This window comes from Lissotriton vulgaris, chromosome 2_1 (genome assembly GCF_964263255.1).
Source record: "Lissotriton vulgaris chromosome 2_1, aLisVul1.2, whole genome shotgun sequence".
Classification (NCBI taxonomy): Eukaryota; Metazoa; Chordata; class Amphibia; order Caudata; family Salamandridae; genus Lissotriton; species Lissotriton vulgaris.
This window is the reverse complement of record NC_141687.1, coordinates 1,669,268,513-1,669,291,678: the sequence shown is the minus strand read 5'-3', so window position 1 is coordinate 1,669,291,678 and position 23,166 is coordinate 1,669,268,513. Positions and strand designations below refer to the sequence as shown.

The following is a 23,166-nucleotide window of genomic DNA, read 5'->3' as shown; positions in this document are numbered from 1 at the left end:
TACATGTTCATGGGGTGTGTACATGTCTATTTTTGCGGGGCCACATATTGTGCTCATTTATTGAGGTGCTCCATTCTTCATTGTATTCCAGCGTTTTTGTATTTTTATGTGTTTACAGCTTGCATCTTAGGATAAGCCATGTTTAAGAGATTTCAATATTTTGAAGAGTTCTAGTATTTTGCTGAACCACAATGTGCTCTAACTTTGTTAGAAGTGTTAAGGTATTCGAGATTTTTGAGAGTGAAAGTTGCTCCATTTTAGGATGTGTACCGCATTAGCGCTCTATTACATTAGAGGGGTTCATTTTGTTCAAGGTGAAGAGTCGCAGGTTGCTCATTTGTAGAACAGCAAGTGTTTGATATCTTTGATGTTTAAAGAGCCGCGGGTTGCTCATTTGTAGAACTTCTTGTGTTCGCTATCTTTTATCTATTTATTGAACAACTCGTAAGTGCTCTAAGGTTTAGAGGTGTTCACATTTTTAGGTGTTTTAGGAGCTGTGTTTGCTCAGTGATATGTATTATTAATTGCTCTAATGTTTTAGAGGAATTCACTATTGATTTGTTAAATCCACTCATTTGCATTCTTGTGGATTTTGTACCATGTGAGTGACTGTATTTTCTTTCGTACTTTCACCATTTTATGTTCTATTTCTTTCTTTTGTTTTACCAGTATTTTTACTGTGTATTTGCTGTATATTCTATTATCAATTTTTCTTCTCTCTTCTTGTCTTGTTTTATTTTGTCAAGGGGGGAGATGTGTTGCATCCTGCTTTCATTTCTTCTCTGTCCTTCTTTATTGTTGTCATTACTTGCTCAGCAGGCATCTATGATGTCACTTAGTGTTCCAATTGTGTATGCTTGAAAGCAGGGACAGTTACATCTGAGGCTGAGCTGGAGTCCATCTGCTCCTGGTGGGGTTTCTATTATTGGATCTACCTTATTCTATTTTATCTGCCTGACCTGAATCTTATCTACAATAAACCTAATCTGTTTCATATACTGGACTTAAGGACTTCAATTTGTTACAGCCACCCTCTCCCCGTCTCAAAGAACTTTTGGCCCAGGTAAAATTGATGATCAAAAAAGGAGCCATTGAGGTAGTGCCGCAAGGTCAACTCGGCAAGGGGTTTTATTCCCGATTCTTCTTAGTCAAGAAAAAGTCGGGGGAATGACGTCCAATTTTGGATTTACGGGCCCTGAACAAATTTATCATTTCGAAAACTTTTCAGATGTTTTCTGAATAATCTCAATCCAGGGGAATTCTTTTCAACGATCGACCTCCAAGACGCATATTTCCATGTGCCAATTCACCCCAGACACAGGAAGTATCTATGCTTCACAGTCGGACAACTGCACTTCCAATTCAAAGTCCTACCATTCGGCCTTCGATCAGCGCCGAGGGTCTTTACCAAGACCTTGGCCCCAGTAGCTGCCTTCCTGCGTCTGCAAGGCGTCCAATTTTATCCATACCTGGACGACTGCCTCATCAAGGCCAAGACTTTTCAACTGACGGAGCAGCACACTCAGCTCTGCGTCTCCCTTTTCCAAACCTTGGGGCTTTCAATCAATTGCCAGAAGTCACACTATCATCCGTCGCAAAGGCGAGATTTTCTCGGAGCCTCGCTAGATTCTCGGCGGGGGAAAGTGTTCGTTTCCCAAGAAAGACCGGACGGTAAAGATGGTGCAATTCCTACAGTCAAAACTGAACGTTTCTGTTCGAATGTTCAAATCATTCCTTGGCATGGCTTCCTCGTGCATCCAACTTATCCCCAATTGCAGATTGCACATGAGGGCTCTACAGGAGGAATAAGACAAACAGTGGAAACAGGTGTCCGGGTCATTCGAGGACAAAGTCCTTCTAACACCTTGCATCCAGAAAGCCCTGAAGTGGTGGGCTCACCCTCCAAACATATCTACGGGCCGTTCAGTTCGAGGCATGTCGGCTGCTGAATTCATATCTGTGCATAGATCGCCGCCTAGTGTTGGGTCCGGATGATTGCACATTGTTGTCCTGGAAGAGTCTTCGAAGTATCACGAGAAAGGTGACTCCTCCCCTGGACCACAGTGCGTATGGGCATCCCCTCCATCCTCAGATTGTTTTTCGCCATTGTGGCAGAGATGGAGTGTAATACAGTGAATGATGTCCATGCTACATAGTAATTCTGAATGCTACAGCTGCTACATGCGCCGGGGAGGAGGGTGGGCGATATGAATGTCAGCAGTCCTACATGTCACGAACAGATGCATACTGGTAAGTAGCATATTCGGTTCGAGGCATGTGGGCTGCTGAATTCATATCTTTGCATAGATTATATAGCAGTCCCTCCTGTTAGCGGCGGCTGCCCGTACCTGCTGCAGCAGTCTGAAAAAGAGTTTTGAGAACAGCCTGTCCTACAGCTGCCTGCTGTTTTGAATGTACATCTACGCAGTAGTGTTTTGTAAATGTATGTATAGTGGACCATGTGGCTGCTTTAAATATCTCTTCTAGAGGAATATTCCCCAGGAAAGCCATGGATGCTCCTAACTAACGTGTGGAGTGTGCTCTTGGAGGAATGGTTAGTGTGCGTTTAGCCTTTGCATAGCAAATCTGTATACACTTAACAATCCATCTGGCTATTCCTGCTTTGGAAATGGGGTTGCCTTTGTGCTGTGGAGAAAAGGCAACAAACAGTTGTTTTGTCTTCCTGAAATCCTGTGTTCTGTCTATATAGTACGTGAGAGCCCGTTTGACATCTAATGTGTGTAGAGATCTCTCTGCGACATTTTCTGGATTAGGATCGAAAACGGGCAGTTTGGTGGTTTGGTTCATGTGGAACTGCGAAATCACCTTAGGCATGAATGTAGGGTTGGTGCGTAGTACCACTCTATTTGCGTGGACCTGTATGAATGGCTCTTGAATGGTTAGTGCATGGAGTTCACTAACTCTTCTCAGTGATGTAATGGCTACTAGGAAAGCAATTTTCCAGGTCAGAAATTGAATCTCACAAGAGTGTAGAGGTTCAAAAGGTGGTCCCATCAGTCTGGTGAGGACCACATTGAGGTTCCAGACTGGTGAAGGTGGGTGTCTGGGAGGGATCACTCTTTTAAGTCCCTCCAGAAAAGCTTTAATGGCAGGCACTCTGAATAGTGAGAGGTGCTGCCTGTTCTGAAGATAAGCTGCTATTGCGGATAAATGTATACGAATGGAACTGTACGTTAGATTACATCTGTATAAATGCAACAAATAACAGATAATGTTTGGAATTGATGCATCCAGTGTGTTAATGTCATTATTGTTACAATATATGACAAACCTTTTCCATTTAGCCGCATAACATGCTCTGGTTGTGGGTCTTCTTGCCTCCTTGATGATATTCATACATTCCGGCGGCAAGTTGAGGTAGCCAAATTCTAAGATTTCAGGAGCCAGATCGCCAGGTTGAGCTGTTGCGGATCTGGGTGCTGAATTTCGCCATGGCTCTGCGTTAAAAGTCTGGGCGTTAGCTGCAGTCTTTGTTGCGGTACCACGGAAAGTTCTACTAGCACATGCGACCCTCCCATCCTCCCCTCAGAGGCTCTCTTCTCCTCAGGCACTTTTACTTACTTTGTGCTACGAAAATCTGAGCACTTGGGCTTCTGGGGAGAAGGTTCTAGAGGAGGCTACAGCCTGATTGGCTGGAATGTGAACCAACACATAATGACACTAATATGCTACTACAGTGAGTTCTCCCTAAGGCTTTTCAATGGGCCCATTATGTTCTATGGTACTTTTACAATTTACATTTTTATTACATTATATGTAGCCTGATTGGCTGGAATGTGAACCAACACATAATGACACTAATATGCTACTAAAGTGAGTTCTCCCTTAGGCTTTTCAATGGGCCTATTATGTTCTATGGTACTTTTACAATTTACATTTGTATTACATTATATGTATGTATATTTTTATTTATGATATTTTTCATATATACATGCATATGTTACTGCTATTTTATGTACCCTGGGACTCCCACTTCGATGACGGGGAATATTCAAGCATGTGAATCTATGAAAGACACCAATACTGGAGAACCACAGTTTACAGGTAAGTAACTTTTGTTCTTATCCAGTATTAGGGTATCTTTCGTAGATTCACATGCCTGAATCATTCCCCGTCGTCGGGATGGGAGTCCCCGGTACATAAATAAAGTAATGTCCCATCAGACATAAATAGTAATAGGCAAGGGCCCCACATTAGTAATATATCCATGACCTTTTGTAAAAAAGACCAAACTCTAGAGAAGAGCCAATCATCTATCACCTCCCTTTAGAACCCTCCTGGAAGGAGCTCCTGTCCCTCCAATGTTCTGCTAAGGGAGTCTCCTCTGAGCTCTGCTCAGTTTTTCTTCTCAACTGGTTTTCCAGTGTTTTCTGGTGATTTTCTTCATATTCTGGACTGAGTTTCCTGACATTTTCATGGCCGAGACACCTAAAAAGGGTCTTTTTAGTCCCTGTGGTTCTTGTGGAAAGGCCATTATCCTATCCTTGTTCTCATAGCCCTCAACTATTTCTTCAGAAAAGAGTAGTTTAGGATGCTCACTTTTGCTCAGGCTTGTTTGCCCTGTACCCAGGAGACTGGATAGTAGCATCTGACTTGCAGGACACCTATTTCCAGATTCCTGTCTTGCCTATTCATCGCCGCTACCCGTTGTTTACGGTGGGCCACAAGCACTTTCAGTTTACAGTACTACCATTCGGCCTCACCAGTGCCCCTCGGGTGGTCAGCAAGGTGATGTCAGTTGTCCCAGCTCATCTGTGGAGATCAGTCTTTCCCTATCTCGTCGACAGGCTCATAAAGGTGGGCTTGCCCTAGGTGGTCGTCTCCCACCTCCAGTCTATGGCTAACCTCCTGCATTCGCTAGGGATCACTATCAACAATCCGAAGTCACACCTGACTCCTTCCTAGACACTCCTTTCATCAGAGCCGTTCTGGACACAGTACAGTTTCAGGCCTATCCTCCCGAACAGCGAGTCAAGATATTTAGGTTACAATGCCGATGTTTCAGCCTCTATCCTGGATTTCGATGAGACTGACTCTGAAGCTGTTGGGCATCATGGCCTCCTGCATGCTGCTGGCGAATCATGCCAGATGGCACATGCAGGCGCTGCAGTGGGACCTGCCGTTCCAATGTGCGCAGCATCGGCGGAATCTCACCGACCTGGTCCAGATCTCGGAGGGAACTGCGCAAGATCTGCAGTGGTGGTTGACAAACCTCAAATGGGTGACAGGCAGACCCCTCTCCCTACCCCACCCAGAACTCACAGTGGTGACAGTGGAGTCCCTTCTGGGTTGGTGTGGCCATTTGAGGGAGGTGGAGATCGGAGATCTCCGGCGGAAGCCGGGATCCAAATTAACCTGTTGGAGCTTCATGCGATCCAACTGGCACTGAAAGCCTTCCTAATTTCTCTCAAGGGAAGACTGGTTCAAGTGTTAATGGACAACACCACCTCCATGTGGTACTGCAACGAAAAAGGCAGGTGAGGTTGTGGACCCGTTGGCAGGAGGCCCTGTGTCTCCGGATTTGGCTGGAACAACAGGGTATATCCCTGGTGGTTCAACACCTGGCCCGTTCCCTAAACACCAGGGTGGACAAACTCAGCCGTTGGTGCCTAGCGGATCACGTATGGCATCTCCATCCGAAGGTGGTGCAAGGACTCTTATAACAGTGGGTAGAGCCTTGATAAGATCTGGTCACCTTCATTGAGAATGTACAATGTCAGCAGTTTTGCATGTTGGAGTTTTCAAGGTAGCTCTCACTCTGCAATGCATTTTGTCTTGAGTGGAGCTCAGGCCTCCTGTACACCTTTACACTCTTACTACTCCTGTCCGGTGTGCTCAAGAAGATCAAGAGTGACCAGGCTTGAGTCATTCTCATGGCTCCAGACTGCGCAAGGAGAGTTTGGTATCCCAAGTTTCTGCAGATGAGCAACGATCCTCCGATCAGACAGCCCCTTTGAGAGGATCTTGTGTTGCAGCAGCAGGGGAAGGTTCTCCACCCGATTCTGACAACCCTCCCCTTCCTTGCTTGGAGATTGAGTGGTAACAGTTGACCGCATTCAACTTTCCTCCCGCAGTATGCAAAGTTATTCTGGCAGCCAGGTGTTCCTCCACTAAGTTAGTATATGCCTGCAGATGGCAGACATTTTGTAAATATTGTTCAGAATGGTATATTGACCCTCTTGTCTGCCTCCCTATCTGACATATTCCTTTTCATCCTATCGCCTGCCCAACAGGGCTCTGCTCAGGGCTCTCTCAAAGGTTATCTTTCGTCCCTCTCTGCTTTTCTACGGTTACCAGACCAACTGTCACTCTCACAATTTATATATATTTCTGAAGGGGCTTACACATCTGTTTCCCCCTTCCCATTTATCATACCTCTTTGGGTCCTTAACTTGATCCTCAGTTATCTAATGTGTGCACCGTTCAATCCGCTGCACAACTGCCCCCTTCAGCTGCTTACAATTAAGACAGCCTTTTTAGTGGCAATAACTTCTGCTAGGAGGGTGAGCGAGTTGCAGGCACGTTTATCAGCCTCCTTACCTGACCGTCTTCTCAGACAAGGTAGTGCTCCAACTAGGGCTTCTTTTTTGCCAAAAGTAGTGACACCTACTCACCTGGGTGGGATCTGTCACCGTGCCCACCTTCTATGCTCCTCTGTGACCTTCTAAGGAAGAACATCTCAACTGCCTGTACCTAAAAAGTGTTATCATTCTACCTTAACCGCAGTAAAGAGTTCCAGGTGGACGACCAGCTCTTTGTGGGATATGTTGGCGCAAAGAAGGGACATGCTGGGCAGAGGAGGGCCATCTCCAGGTGGGTTATCCTCTGTATTAAAATGTTACGCTATACGAAAGAAACGGCCTCAGAGCTCATTCTACCAGGTTTAAGGCATCAACCACGGATCTCCAATGTGGTGTTCCGGTCCTTAACATCTGCCAAGAGGTTGTGAGGGCATCTCTGCACTTGTTTGCCAAACCTTATTGCCTGGGCAATCCAATCCATAGGGAAGGCCTCTTTGCCCGTTCGGTCCTACAAGACTTTCTGATTTAAACTTTTCTGCATCCTCTCCTCCATGGATGGTATTCCTTGGGTATGTGTTCAAAGGTAAGGAATCTGCGGCTAGATGTCTTCATCAAATTGACAAATTACTTACCTTTGGTAACACCTTATCTGGTAGAGAAATGATCTAGCCGCAGATTCCTTACCGCCCCACTTATCCTCCCTGCACTGCAGATCAGTTCTTCATCTCAGGGCTGTTCCCCTTCAGGGCCCTAGGTTGTCTAAACACATTACTGTCAGCCACCTTCATGGCTCCGAGCTTCTGGCGTGGAAAGTACTAATGTCAGTGCACCGAGGTGGCGCCTATATAGACTATAAACAAACAGAATCCACTGTAGAAAGGGTTTCCCTAACTATGGTTGGGAACACCCTATTTTTTAAAATACCCCTCACACACCAAAAGGACCTTTGGTGTCATGCTTCATCATTGGGGTCTTCGCACCCCTCTACGGGATGCGGCGTGCTACGACCTGCGACTACGCGGGAGCACTGAATCAAGACTATGTGTGGTGTGTGTCAGGAATCTTTATCGCACGGCCTGCGCAAAAGCAAGAGCTGCTTTCGTCTCAAAAACTATCATGGAAGCCACTAATATGCCAAAAACCCTTTTCAACAAAGTTAAAGAACTGGCTGGTGCACACACTACAGCTGCTGCACCCCCATTAAATACTCAACAATGTCAGGCATTAGCATGCTTTTTCACTGAAAAAATTGATAAAATCATCCTAGATATCAAGGCAAACAATACAAAACCATCCTCTCCCTCTGACTCAGTACCAACTTCCCCTTGTGACAACTTACTGGAATCTTGGCCTGCTCTCTCAGTAGACATACTGAAATTAATTCTTAAGACCATAAAATCCGGCTCCCCCAGGGACCCCATCCCCATCAAAATCATCAAACAACTTGATGATAACTCACTGGAGATCATTACAAATCTTCTGAACTCCTCCCTTGATCTTGCCACTGTCCCAGCCTTATGGAAACATGCCATGGTTACGCCCCTTCTGAAGAAACCGACTGCAAACCCGGAAATCCTCGCCAATTACAGACCCATATCCCTGCTCCCGGCATTTTCCAAATGTTTGGAGAGACACGTGCATTCTGCTCTAGCTACTTTTGCAGAAGAAAACTCTCTACTACATCCATCACAATCCGGTTTCAGGGCTGGTTTCTCTACAGAAACCTCCCTGCTTGGAGTCACTGAACACATCCGAAAGCTACTGGATCAAGGTCAGACGGTCGCGCTCGTGCTATTAGACCTGAGCGCGGCATTCGACACCATCTCCCATGAAACACTTATCAAAGAATTGCACAAAAATGGTGTACGAGGAAAGGCACTGGAGTGGATCCGGTCCTTCCTGAAAAACCGAACCTTTCAGATCACATCTTCACGAGCCGTTTCGGATATCCTGCCTGCACCCCATGGAGTGCCCCAAGGGTCTATTCTTAGCCCTCTGTTCTTCAATTTATATCTCAAACCCCTGGCCGACCTTATTGAACAATCGGGTCTCACTCTTATGAACTATGCCGACGACTCCCAAATTATTTTTTCCCTATCCGAATCCTGTCCTCACTCCCCTTCTTTACTCAAAGATGGACTCCTAAACATCCTGAACTGGATGACAAAAAACCAGTTAAAACTAAACGGCGATAAGACGGAGATACTGGTCCTGGGAAAAGATCAAGATCTGTGGAATCCCGTACACTGGCCTGACCAGATCGGCGCCTTTCCTACTCCGGTGACCCATACTCGAAATTTGGGCTTCATTTTGGACAATTCCCTATCCATGAACCAAGAGGCCAGTAAATTAACTGGCCTATGCCTCACCATAGTGAAATGGTTGAGAAAGATCCTCTGGATGCTGCCTCTGTCCACGCAAAAGACCGTAGTCAATGCCCTCATTACATCAAGGCTTGACTACGGCAACATTCTGTATCTGGGCGCAAACAAATCTGTTGTTGGCCGACTGCAGGTGGTGCAAAACGCAGCAGTTGGGCTACTATGCAATATTCCCAAAAACTCTGGAGTCTCGAACCATCGTCGGGAACTCCATTGGCTAAGGATCGAAAACAGAATCCGCTTTAAAGCCCTGAACTATATGTTCAGAATTAAAGCAGGCACAGCACCTAAATACCTTCAAACCCTCGCCTACCTCTACACTCCCAAGCGCAACCTTCGGTCACAGAAGGCAGCCTTTTTCTGCGTACCGAGATTCAAACGGGCGAGAGCAGGTGGCAGATCCTTCGCCCATCTGGGACCTTCCCTCTGGAACACACTCCCTCCCTTCATCCGAAAGGAAGAAAACTACATCAGGTTCAGAAAGTCTGTTAAGACCTGGCTATTTGAACAATAATACGCAATAGCCACTACCCCTCTTTCCTGTCCTCAAACTAGCTGTGTCTAGGCGCCGGGAAACCCTTTTTGGGTAGCTGTTGCGCCCTATAAATTGAAAAAATAAATAAATAAATAAATGTGTGTGAAGGTATCTTATGTGAGTGGTGAGGTTAAAGACGGCGAATGAAGTTTAAAAAGAGCCTGGTTCGTGGGGTAATGAAAAAAATGTTAATCTGCCCCCGAACTGGCACTATTAAAAACGTGCAGAAACTGAGGTTTTAAGTGCAAGGCTATGTGCACTACCTCCTTTGTGTGTGTGTCGACATGTTTCGGAGACTGGGCTCCTTCTTCAGGATAGGGTACACAAATCCCCACCTTACTCACGTGTTTCTAAATAAAACATAAAGTCTTACAAAAGTGAAATATATGTGCAGGACATGATTATGTACCTACTCGATGATTCTAAGTCGCTAAAGTCGACTGTTATAGTTCTCTTCCAATGCCTCATAAGCCTGGTCAACGTAGGTGATTAACGTGCTGATTCGCAACGAAGGTCTAGGAGACACTGCTGGCTGACTGCCCCATACGCGCTCACTCTCAGTGGAGCCGCGTATGGGGCAGTCAGGCAGCAGTGTCTACTAGACCTTCGTTGCGAATCAGCACGTTAATCCCCTACGTTGAACAGGCTCATGAGGCATTGGAAGAGAACTATAACAGTCAAATTTAGCGACTCAGAATCATCGAGTAGGTACATAATCATGTCCTGCACATATATTTCACTTTTGTAAGACTTTATGTTTTTTTTAGAAACACGTGAGTAAGGTGGAGATTTGTGTACCCTGTCCTGAAGAAGGAGCCCAGTCTCCGAAACATGTCGACACACACACAAAGGAGGTAGTGCACATAGCCTTGCACTTAAAACCTCAGTTTCTGCACGTTTTTAATAGTGCCAGTTCGGGGGCAGATTAAATTTTTTTTACAAGCCCTATTTAAACTTCACTCGCCGTCTTTAACCTCACCACTCATATAAGATACCTTCACACACACCACACATAGTCTTGATTCAGTGCTCCCGCGTAGTCGCAAGTCGTAGCACGCAGCATCCCGTAGAGGGGTGTGAAGACCCCAATGATGAAGCATGACACCAAGGGTCCTTTTGGTGTGTGAGGGGTATTTTAAAACATAGGGTGTTCCCAACCATAGTTAGAGAAACCCTTTCTACAATGGATTCTGTTTGTTTGTAAACTATTGACCAGGGGGTGTGAATCCACCTGTGAACCCTCCCTCCTCTTTTTGTTAAATTGGCCTATATAGACTATGCAGACGTCACGATGACAGAGAGGACGCCACCAATCTGCGTGCTGGAGTACTGCTCAAGAAAAATCTTCTGGATCGAGTCTGACACCTGGGGAGTTCAAAGGTAAGGAATCTGCTTCTAGATCTTGCCTCTACCAGATAAGGCGTTATTGAAGGTAAGTAACCTGTCCTTCAAGTTTGGAAATAGTTGTTAAATCAAGAGGCTGTAAAGCGAATCAACTTGTTCTTGGCCCGCTTTCTTTTTGACAGCATTTGACCTTTACATAACTTATTTTGATGTCTGCTACTGACTCTCCTAACTGCCTTTGCAGTACCTACTCTTTGACTTGTGTGCAGCTGAGGACACAATCCCATGTTTAGATGGTTTTGCGGCCTGAAGGTTTTATAGATGAATGTTCTGGGAAGTATACTAACTAAGTGGTTGGATTAAGAATTGTTTATAGTATTTAAAAAAAGAAAAAGATGTGGATGACCTCTTTGGACGCATCTATTCCTACACTGCTATGAGGTTTGAGACCTGTCAGTTCCATTTTTAGATTTTGTTTTTGTGTTGAGATTGTTACCCTTAGTAATCTTGAACCACGTTTTCAAAATATTTGCATGCTTGATATCCATTCCTTGTCAGATGAATTGGGAAATGATGCACATATTCATGAAACCAGCTCACATATTCTCTTCCCAAAACAGCCGGATCTGGGTCAATGCAGGGTCCCCAGACACCCCAGTCTACTGGAAGTTCTATGACAGATGATCTGAAGCCTCCAACCCCGGCATCTACACCTCACAGTCAAATGGGCCCCATGCCCGGAATCAGGTAACTTGTTCGTCACTAGCCCTGTACCAAAAAGCTTAAAGCTGCAAGCTCCTAAGGGTGCTCTCTGAGAATTACAGGAGACTTTCGTATCTATAAGTCATTTATGTTAAGCACCTCTGATGCTAGAATAATTGTCTTACTTTATTTTCCAATGAGAGACATAAAACGAGTTGAATGTTTAAAGTGTCGCTGCATAAAACTGTGTTTGTAGCATGTATAGCTGCATATACACATGCTGTGCATACTCCTGCCATTTAGTGTTGGGCTCGGATGTGTGTAAGTTGTTTTTCCTTGAAGTCTTTTCATGTCACAAGGTACTGTGACTCTACAGATTGCTATCACTTTCATTGTTAGATTGTTTTTTCTCCGCCATCAGATTCAACGTGTTCCTTCGTGCTCCGGTTTGGCACCACGTGGTGTTCACACCAGGCCAATTCTGCTCCTTTTACCTCGTTGGTTAAAGAAGCAATGCATCTTTGTCAGTTCCTAGCATTTGAGTTGTCTCTCCTTTGCTACTGAGGTTGACTACTTTGGTGCCCTGTACAGTGCCTGGCCCCTTCGGGACTTCTTCCAAACCTTGAGTAAGGAGAATGCACCCGTAATGGAAAAGGTCTCCATTGTGATAATACCCAAAGTAAAAGTACAAAGAGCAAAGTACCCCAGGACAGACCATCATCAGGTTTGCAACCTTTGTCAGGAGAGCATTTCTCGGCATGTCTTGCCTTCCAAAACAATAACGCTCTTTCATACTATCAGAGTCATTGCATTGCGCACTGACGCTCGGAAGACACACCAGCCCTATTCAGAGAATAGGAGACTGAGGCTGGTCAACAACCGGAGGCTTCCCGGTGCAGAGTTTCAACTTTTGAAGCTGAAAGGAACTCAGCCCCCAACTTCGAGCCTCCACCCACCCATCGTTCTTCTACCAAGACAGCCGCAGTGAGTACAGCTACCCCGCATTCCATATCCCAATACCACTTAGAAGCCGAGCACCTCCCTCAAGTGGGACAAGCATAGAGCTCACAGGCCAGCGTGAGTGCTCCGGTCCGCCACTGTCATACGGCCATGGTCAGCACTGAGATTCTGCATCTGAGCCGATGGGACTACACAGCTACGTTTTGAAGCACCGCTCCAAGACATGCCTTCGACCTCACAGCTGCCCTTGAAGCCGACCTCAGTGATGATGAATTTTGGAGCTGAAATCCACCTCAGTGCTGGCAACCCATAGGACTCGCTCGACCCTGAGGAAATCGACATCCGTTGCTTCCGAGGATCAAAAACAACGTATCCTCCAGCGCTTATTATCGGAACTCAATGTCGGGCAGCAACAAATACATGTTCAGTCTGGAACGAGGTGAATGTTAGCTGAACCTGTTCCTGAGGCCAAAGACTCCGTACCTCCAAAGAGGAAATTTACTTTTTAAGGGGTCATCAATCCACCTTTGGACATGGCGCCTAAAAAAAATCTCGATGCCACAATAAGGATACTTCTGTAGTAGGGGATCTCTGTGTATAGTCATAATCAGGTGAATAGTCCCGCCCATGTGCGTGGACCCCGGCAATCAAAAATAATCACTTAAGTTGTCAAATCATGCAGAAACTGCAAAGACACTTAAGAGAGAATTTGAAGACAAATAATGCAGCCTATATCCACAGGCTACACTGTTCAGTACTTCAACTAGAAATTCCACCAAACAAAACCACACACAACACAGCCTGCCCAGTTTCTTCCATAGAGAAACTTGCCTACACCAGTAAAAGACTCTGGAATGATAGAGAGGAAGGCATGGACAGACAAGCTCCATAGGCTGCCATTATGTGGCTTCAATAGGATACTGTGCCTTTAAGAGAACTTTAAAGAACTTTCTCCCAGTATCCCATAATGCACAGCAGGTCCCTTTTACTTTCAGTTCTTTTTTCTGGCTCCTGCTAACAGGACCCTGGCATTGAGCTCTCCCTTTTTTCAAGGGTTTATATTGGATTTAAGTTCACTTTTTGATAAAAGTGTTTGCAGTTTATATTCTTGGTGTTTCCCTTCTCTCCTGTCTGTTTGTCAGGCTTTTTAGGGCTCTAAAATGCCTGCTCTTTTCGACAAATGCCCAGCATGTGGAAGGAAGAAAGCCAAGACTGATCCACACGACGTCTGCATTATTTGTCTCCCTGAAGCACATGTCCCTGAAGACTGTGACATCTGCCAGAACCTCTCAGCAAGGACCCTGAGGGAAAGGCTGAAGATTAGGCTTCAAGGCCTGGAAGAGAGGCGGCTGCAGGTGGGTCTGGGCAGGCTGGGAAGGTTCCCTCTGCCGAGGCCTCTGGGGGGCTCCCCTGAGGCAGGAAGGCCAGCAAACGGTCCCGGTCTCCGTCTCCGTCGGCGTCGATTGCATGGACGACGACGTCGAGAGGGATGACGGCGGTGTGTTCCCCATCTCCCCGGTGCTCCGGGTCGAGACGATGTGAAGATTCGACGTCGAAGAGCCTGGTTAGGCCTCCGTCGAAACCACTGTCTACGGCGTCTTCATCGTCGTCGTCTACGCTAACGTCGAGCTACCGGCGTCGAAGGAGAAGCCACAGTCGTCGGTGCTCGTCGTCGAGGCGATACCGCTCGTCGCCATCGACAAGACGGTCGGCATCGAGGGGATCCTTGGCGTCGAGTACCTCGAGGATGAGGAAGGCGTCGAGGAGGAGTCGACGCTCGTCTTCGAGAATGGAACGGTCGACGTCGCGGAGGCGGCGTTCGACGCTGACATTCGACACCGGAAAAACGACGTTCGGAGTCGAGGAGAAAGAGGTCGGCGTCGAGTCGTTCTCACTCCCCGAAGCGGCGCAGAAGGAGTTCTGGCGCCAGAAGTCACGCTGAGTCTGGTGGAGGGCGCCGGAGGCGCGATCACATACTGGAGGGGCTGGTTCGCAGTCCCCTCCTCCGAAGAAGTTACCGGGCTCGGTGTACTCGGTGGTATATACACCACCTCGGCCGAAGACACCTCCTCCCCCTATACCTAAGGAGGATTCTCCCGTCAACCCTCCTCTACCACCACTTCCTCCCTCAGGACAGCCACCACCACCGCTCCCGCCGCATGGGCCCGCCCCTCGGCCGGAGATACCTCCTGTCCCTCCGCCAAGATCGGTGTCACTACCTCCTCTTCCTACACCACCTAAGGGGACTCCTAAACCAAGACCCCAGGATAGGCCACGGAAGACGCCTCCACGGAAACCTGCGGAGCGCCCACAAACCGGGAGGTCACGCTCTCGCTCCAGGAGGAGGGAGCGATCGCACAACAGGTCGTCCACGCGGTCGAGACGCCGCCATAGGAGTCACAGATCTCGCTCTCACACAAGGTCCTCAGGGACCAGGGACTACTCTCCGACTTTGTCGGGATCGCCAGACACAAGGGTATCGCCGGTTGATGACCTGGTGGCATTTCATGATGTCCTCTTGAGAGGCGCTGCCAAATTGGGCATATCCTTGACGGTGCCCACGCCCAAGACATCGGTCATTTTCGAGACACTGCACCAGGAACACCTGTCTCGTCCACTACTACCTCTAGTGCCGGGCCTGGAGGAAATGGCCATGGACCTTTTTCTCACCCCGGCGGTGACTACGGCGGCCCCCTAGAGATTACAGAAAAAATACCGGGCTCCCGATTCGGATCCGGCTTTTCTGAGGGTGGAACCTCCTCCGGATTCTGTGATTGTGACGGCGGCCCGCAAACAGCATGCCACCACCCCGTCATCCACAGTTCCCCAGACAAAGAGTCTAGATGGATGGATTCAGCTGGAAGGAAAGTATGTGGAACATCGGCGACCTCTATGAAGGCTGCGAGTGCCACGGCTTTGTTGGGACGCTACGACCGCGCCCTCTGGGACTCCCTCCAGCAGTTTGCGGAACACTTGCCTCGCGAGAAGCGGGAAGATTTCCAGGAAGTGTAAAACGAAGGGATGCTGGTAGCGAATCAAATTATCAGCGCTGCAGCATATTCATCCCTCTTGGCGGCCCATGGCTTTTGGCATGGGATTAACCAGCGACGACATGCCTGGCTCCGCCTTACGTCACTGAAACCAGACGCACAGCAAAGGGTTGCCAATCTTCCATTCTCTGGCGAAACCCTATTTGGGAAACATGCGGATGACGAAATGGCCCGCATGAAGGCGGAGGCCGAAACACTCACGGCTGTGGGTCTAGAGAAGCCCAAAGAAACAAAGAAATCGTACCGCCCGTTCCAACGGCGGTTCGGTGGACAGGGCAGAGGACGTGGCCAAGCTTCGGGACAGTCACAGCAACAACAGCAGTTCCGTAAGCCGTTCCAGAAACGCCCGAAGGGCAGAGGAGGCCAACAGTCGGCACCAGCGACCAAAGGCCCGGCCGTGTCTAGGCCCTGAGCGCTTACTTCCCCCGGATCTGTTACCCACTCCGGTAGGGGGAAGCATCCAATTTTTTCAGGCAGAGTGGAGAAAAATTACTCAGGACAAGTGGGTGCTGAATATTGTTTGCAATGAATACAGTCTTCGGTTCACCAGCCCGCCTCCAGCAATTCCAACGGTCAGCTCGCAGTTTCAGCTGCGCGAGCTCCAGGCGGAGGCAGATATCCTGTTAAGGAAAAGGGCGATAGAATACCTACCTCTGTCTCAGAGAGGAAGAGGTCTGTACTCCCGGTTCTTCCTGGTTCGCAAGAAGGACAAGAACGAGTTCAGGCCCATTCTGGACTTGCGACAGGCAAACAAATGGATTCGCAGGGAGAAGTTTTGCATCCACCACTCAAATTACTTCATATTTCAGTATACTAATTTTCTGCACTAATCCTTTACGGGTTCCAGAGTAACATGCTACTCGCCAGAAAGGCGCTTCAACACCCATCAGGGTTAACAGGAGCTGCAAACCTTTCTTTCCCTTCTATCCCTCCGCTAACCTTCTCACTCCAAATAAGTCCTAAGGCTTGGAACTCTATACCACAGGTGAGGGCAAAGCTGCATGAGCAATATGCCCCTACAGTGTCTGAGTCAATTCTTGGACACTGTAAGTGCAGTGAAGCCATTTTGAATGCATAGGCTGGGAGTTTGACAGGGCCAAAAGCGGCGCACCCCAAGAGTCTACTCCTGGTGAGGCCTCGAAGCATTCCGTCGAACCGGCGCGTCCATCCGCCGCTTTCACCAAGAAGGTGACGGACTCCCTACAGCGCATCAGGGACAAGACCTTATCGGTCGGACCGAAGGATCCTCCGCCTCCGAAGCCGGTTGAGAAACCTCATAAGGCGTCCACACCAATTCATTTTACGTTGCCGCCGAAGACGGCGCCCAAGTCTTTCACTCCTAAGGCGGTCCCCAATGTCCCCGAGAAGGTTTCCTCTGCGCCAAAGTAGTTAACGGTGGTCCCCGGCGCACAGCCTCGACGACCTTCAGTGGACGAGCATCAGGAACACTTCATTGATGCCGAAACGGGCAGGCTTTCCCTCCACAAGCGGAAAATTGCCCCAGAAAGTCCAATGGAGTACTACAAGATTCCTCTCAAGAAAAAGAAGGACTCTGCTTTCACTCCTGTCGTGGTGGAACCACTTTCTCCACAGACTCATAATGTTTCGCCCACTTACTCTGATGTGGACGCTGGGGAGGGCGATGATGAGGATGAGTACAGCTATCCTGTCTATACAGACCCTGAGGATACCAACGAACCCTGGGCCGCTGGTGCTGACCCAGGTGATCCTCAATCAGGACAAGACCCTCAACTATTTTCTGCGAAAACGTTTTCTACAGAAGACTCTGCAGCTTTCAATGCCCTCATTGAACGGGCAGCTAACAATCACAACGTCCAGCTCCATGCTGACTCTGTTGATGTCGACTTCCTTTTTGATACCTTCTCAGTCTAGGGGAGAACTGTCAAGACTCTGCCTATGCTGAAAGGTGTTTTGAAACATGCTGGCGAGATCTTTAAAGAGCCTACCAGGGCGAGGGTGATAAACCCTAGGATTGAAAAGAAATATAAGTCAGCGCCTACTGATCCTACCTACATCAAAGGACAGTTGTCCCTGGACTCCCTTGTCGTCTCGAATGCCCGGAAGAGGGCTAATTCTCATACTACGGGTGATGCTCCTCCCCCAGACAAAGAATCTAAGGTCTTTGAGGCATCGGGGAAGAGGGTAGCAGCACAGGCAGCCAACATCTGGCGCATTTCGAATACACAAGCGCTTCTGGCGAGGTATTACAGGGCACACTATGACACGCTGGAGACCCTGTTGCAGCACCTGCGTGATGAATACAAGGAGGCAGCTGAGATGCTTATTCAGGAAGGGAAGCTGATCTCTAATGCTTCGATTAAGTGCGCTCTGGACGCGGCTGACACCGCAGCCAGGGCTGTCAACACTAGTGTTATGCTACGGCGACATGCCTGGCTGAGAATCTCTGGATTTAAGCCGGAAATACAAACCACCATCCTTAATCAAACAGTGAATCCTGATCACCTGTTTGGCCCGGAGGTTGACACCACCTTGGAAAAAATTAAAAAGGACACGGAGACTGCTAAATCCATGGGTGCCTTACAGTCCCAGCAGTTTTGGGGTGGGTCTTTTCGTCGCTTAAGCACTAGAGGCGTTTCCAGGGGCCAGCTCTCCCAATCCACGCAGTACTACAAAGGCAACACTCAGTCCACATACACCAACAAGAGTCGAGGTGGATATTGTGGTAACAGCGCCAGGGGCAGAGGTCGTGGAAACAACAACTCCAGATCCTCTGCCACCAACAAACAGTGACGCCTTGTCACTGCCCCCGACCACACAACACCGGTCGGGGGGAGACTCCAGCAGTTCCTGCCAGTCTGGAAAACCATCACCACAGACAGGTGGGTCAGAAAACGTATACAATACGGTTATTGTCTGGAGTTAACATCCACTCCACCCAACATACCCCCAAAACACCGTCCTATGTCTGCCGAGCATTTGCACTTATTGCAGCAGGAGGTCATCGTCATGCTGCAAAAAGGAGCAATAGAGCTCGTGCCTGTGCATGAAAGAGGCACAAGGGTCTACTCCCTGTACTTCTTAATACCAAAATAGGACGGGTCCCTCAGGCCCATCCTGGACCTCAGGCCACTCAACCACTACATCCTGTCGGAGCACTTCCATATGCTGACCCTGCAGCAAGTGCTCCCGTTGCTCAGTCAGGGGGATTTTCTCGCAACTTTAGACCTAAAGGATGCGTACCTTCACATTCCACTGCACCCTTCACACAGGAAGTACCTCCGGTTCACCATCCAAAACCAGCACTACCAGTTCAAGGTTTTGCCTTTCGGAGTCACCACGGCACCCAGGGTGTTTACAAAGTGCCTGGCGACAGTGGCGGCGCACCTAAGGAGACAGAACTTCCATGTCTACCCTTATCTGGACGACTGGCTCATACAGGCGAAGTCAGCCCAGCAGTGTGCCGCCCACATGTCCCACACCATTCACCTCCTTCACGATCTGTGATTCTCACTGAATTACCCAAAATCCCACCTCCAACCCGCCCACATACGGCAGTAGCTGGGTGCGACCATAAACACTCTGGCAGCCACAGCACAGCCGAATTCAGTGAGGGTCAGCAGCATTCAATCACTGATACAGAAGTTCAGACCTCAGCACTCGCTTCCAGCAAAAGTGTTCATGCAGTTGATAGGCATGATGGCCTCCTGCATCTCCATAGTCCCGCACGCGAGACTACATATGCGTCCGCTTCAGGAGTGCTTAGCACGTCAGTGGACTCAGGCTCACGGGCAGTTGAAAGACCTAGTGTTGGTGAGCGGTCGGGCATACAATTCTCTGCATTGGTGGAATGCACGAAACCTTTGCAAGGGATGACCGTTCCAAGAGCCTGTGCCACAGATCATCCTGACGACGGACGCTTCTCTCCAGGGATGGGGAGCTCATGTACTCCATTACACTGTGCAGGGACTATGGACACCACAGCAAAGGAAGATGCACATCAATGTTCTGGAACTGATGGCGATCTTCATGGCACTAAAAGCCTTCAAAGTACATCTGTGCAACAAGGTCGTGTTGATCCGGACGGACAACATGATGGCCATGTACTACATTCAAAAGCAGGGAGGAACACACTCTCCACAGCTGGCTCATCTGGCTCAGAGCATGTGGAAGTGGGCCATTCAGAGGAACATCTTCCTCATGGCAGAACACCACCTAGGCAAGGACAATCAGATGGCGGACCTGCTCAGCAGGTACAGCCACCAAATGCTCGAGTGGGAGATACACCCATCAGTACTCCAACCGTACCTCCAAAAGTGGGGTCATCCAAAGATAGACCTGTTTGCCACAAGGGAGAACGCAAAATGCCAAAACTTCGCCGCCAGGTTCCCACACCCACAGTCGCAGGGCAATGCGATATGGATGAACTGGTCAGGCAAATTTGCGTACGCTTTTCCCCCAGCACCTCTGATACCGCTGGTGGCACGCAAGCTCAGGCAGCACTCGATGACTCTCATCCTGGTTGCTCCAACGTGGGCTCGCCAACCATGGTACACCACGTTTCTGGAACTGTCCGTGGTACCGCATCAGAGGCTACGCCTCCCACCCAGCCTTCTGACGCAGAGCCATGGCGACATTCAGCATCCAGATCCGCAACAGCTCAACCTGGCGATCTGGCTCCTGAGGTCTTAAAGTTTTGCTACCTAAACTTGCCTCCTGACTGTATGGACATCATCCGGGAGGCGAGGAAGCCCGCCACAAGAGCATGCTATGCGGCAAAGTGGAAGCAGTTTGTCATTTATTGGGCAGACCACAACATTAACCCGCTAGATGCATCTATTCAGAACATCATTTGTTATCTTTTCCATTTGTACAAATGTAATCTGGCCTATGCTTCCATTCGCATACATCTCTCCGCAATGGCCGCTTATCTCCAAAACAGGCAGCACCTCTCACTTTTCAGGGTGCCTGCCATTAAAGCCTTTCTAGAAGGACTCAAACAAGTCGTTCCTCCGCGGACTCCACCAGCTCCGGAGTGGAATCTCAATGTAGTTCTCACCCGGCTGATGGGTCCTCCCTTTGAACCACTGCATTCCTGCGAGATTCAATTCTTGACATGGAAAGTGCCTTTCCTTATAGCAATTACATCGCTGCGGCGAGTTAGTGAGCTCCAAGCACTAACTATCCAAGAGCCATTTATTCAAATTCATTCCAACAGGGTGGTGCTTCGCACTAACCCTAAATTCCTTCCTAAGGTAGTGTCTCAATTCCATGTTAACCAGACTATTGAATTGCCTGTTTTCTTCCAAAATCCTGAGTCATTGGAGGAGAGAATGCTCCACACCCTTGACTTCAAAAGGGCCCTGATGTATTACATCGATAGGACCAAGGACTTTAGGAAGACTAAACAACTGTTTGTTGCCTTTGCGCCACAACACAAAGGTAACCCCATTTCCAAAGCTGGTATAGCTAGGTGGATTGTTAAATGTATTCAGATCTGCTATCTGAAAGCCAATCGTACTCTCACCATTCCACCAAGGGCCCACTCCACCAGAAAGCTGGGGGCCTCCATGGCTTTCCTTGGAAATATTCCTTTGGAAGACATATGTAGAGCAGACACATGGTCTACCACACACACATTTACAAAACATTATTGTGTTGATATGCACTCCAAACAGCAGGCAGCTGTAGAGCAGGCTGTTCTAAAAACACTTTTCCAAACTGCTGCAGCTGGCACGGGCGGCCGCCGTTAATGGAGGGACTGCTATGTATTCTATGCATAGATATGAATTCAGCAGCCCACATGCCTCGAACCGAATATGCTACTTACCAGTATGTATCTGTTCTTGGCATGTAGGGCAGCTGACATTCATATCGCCCGCCCTCCTCCCCGGCGCCTGTAGCAGCTGCAGGATTCACATATACTTCTAGCATGGTCATCATTCACTTAGTTTCACTCCATCTTGGCCACAATGGCTGAAAAACAATCTGAGGATGGAGTCGATGCCCATGCGCACTGTAGTCCAGGGGAGGAGCTACTTCGAAGACTCTTCCAGGACAACAATGTGCAATCATCCGGACCCAACACTAGGCGGCGATCTATGCACAGATATGAATGTCAGCAGCCCTACATGCCAAGAACAGATGCATACTGGTAAGTAGCATATTTGCTGCGGCGCGCTAACGTCAGTACTTTTCACGACCAGAAATGTGGGGCCATGAAGTGACTGATCATTGTGTGTTAAGAAAGACTGCTAGGGCCCTGAAGGGAAACAGCCCAGAACAAAGTGAATAGTCGACATGGTACACATCCCTGTGTGCCATGCCTAAAACCCACTGCCCTGGCATAGATCAGGCACCCCTCTAGCTGGGTGCACTATATCAGTGGTGAGGGTAGAGGTGCTTGAACCCTGTACCCCTACAGTGTCTTAAGTCCATTCAAGACATTGTAAGTGCAGTGCTGCCATTATGAGTATATGGTGCTGGGAGTTTGTCATTACGAACTCCACAGCACCATAATGGATACACTGAAAACTGAGAAGTTTGGTATCAATCTGCTCATCACATTAAACCCACACTGATGCCAGTGTGGGATTTAATGAAAAATGCACACAGAGGGCATCTTGAGAGATGCCCCCTGAAAACTAACCCACATGTTTCTGGAACCCTGGGCCGAGAGCCTGCTGCTCTCTGGGGCCTGAAACACAAGTATGCTTAATGCGACCCACACAACATCTGCAACCAGCAGTCCTGCCCAAAACGCTAAGGACACGCCGAAATCAAAGACAGACCCACTGCAGCTCAATGTTGCAGACAACAAAGAAAACCTCTCTGAGAGAGCTGGGTTTCTCTAGCGACGAGGAAGAACATGCAGCACCAGCGGAGTCGACGCACAAGGGATCGGACGTCGAGGTCCTAGAGGGGGACTCTGAAAAAATACACGCCGAGAAGAAGGCGAAGGATCCCAAAAAAAAAACCGGAGAAAGTAATACACCATAAAGATCCATCGGAAACGAAGGTCCACGATCATAAGGCGCACAAGGCAGCCCCGACGCCAAGCAAAAAGGCGATTGAAGGCCAACCGCATTTAAAAGAACCCCACGGGACACCCTCCCCTCCCCCTCCCCCCCCCCCCCGAAGGTTACTGAGTTGGGAAAATCGCTGAAGATGCCGAAATAAAGGGTCGACAACGAAGTCACAAAAAAGGACACTACAACGCGGAAGACTAATGTCGACGTTTGGAAGAGAAGAACATCTCCCACCGAGACGCCGAGGGCCCTCAACGTCGAAATGAAAAGGAGAAGAGGAGAAAATGGTAGCGCTCCTACAAAAGAAGAAGGACTTCAATGCCTCACTGAAGGAATTTTGAATCCCAAAGACACTGGTTGCCGAACCGGAGAACGTCGACGCCGAAGAGGCAGAAGACGCCGGAAGAGAGAAAGAAGGTATCTTCGACTCTCCTTCAACACCAGAACCTCGAGGCGAATAACCAGAGAAATACAGAGACATACCTGAAGAGGAGGAAAACCCTGAACATTTCGAGGACGATTGGAACAACCTCGACTCTGAGAGCCCAGAAGAAGAAATTTGCAGTTACCCCATGAAAGCTTCAGCTCCAGAGGACATTGCTTTCTATAATGACATTAGTAAAAGGACAGCAAATCAATTTGGTG

General features: G+C 48.4%; 1 protein-coding gene across 2 annotated transcripts in view; it reads left to right on the top strand.

The window, feature by feature from the left end:
• ARID1A (AT-rich interaction domain 1A) overlaps positions 1–23,166 on the top strand; it is a 599,176-nt gene that overhangs the window by 427,190 nt on the left and 148,820 nt on the right. For both annotated transcript variants that reach the window (XM_086957625.1, XM_086957624.1), the window contains one exon: positions 11,423–11,549. In XM_086957625.1, coding sequence (XP_086813751.1) covers positions 11,423–11,549 — 127 coding nt within the window. The remainder of the gene's footprint in view (positions 1–11,422; positions 11,550–23,166) is intronic.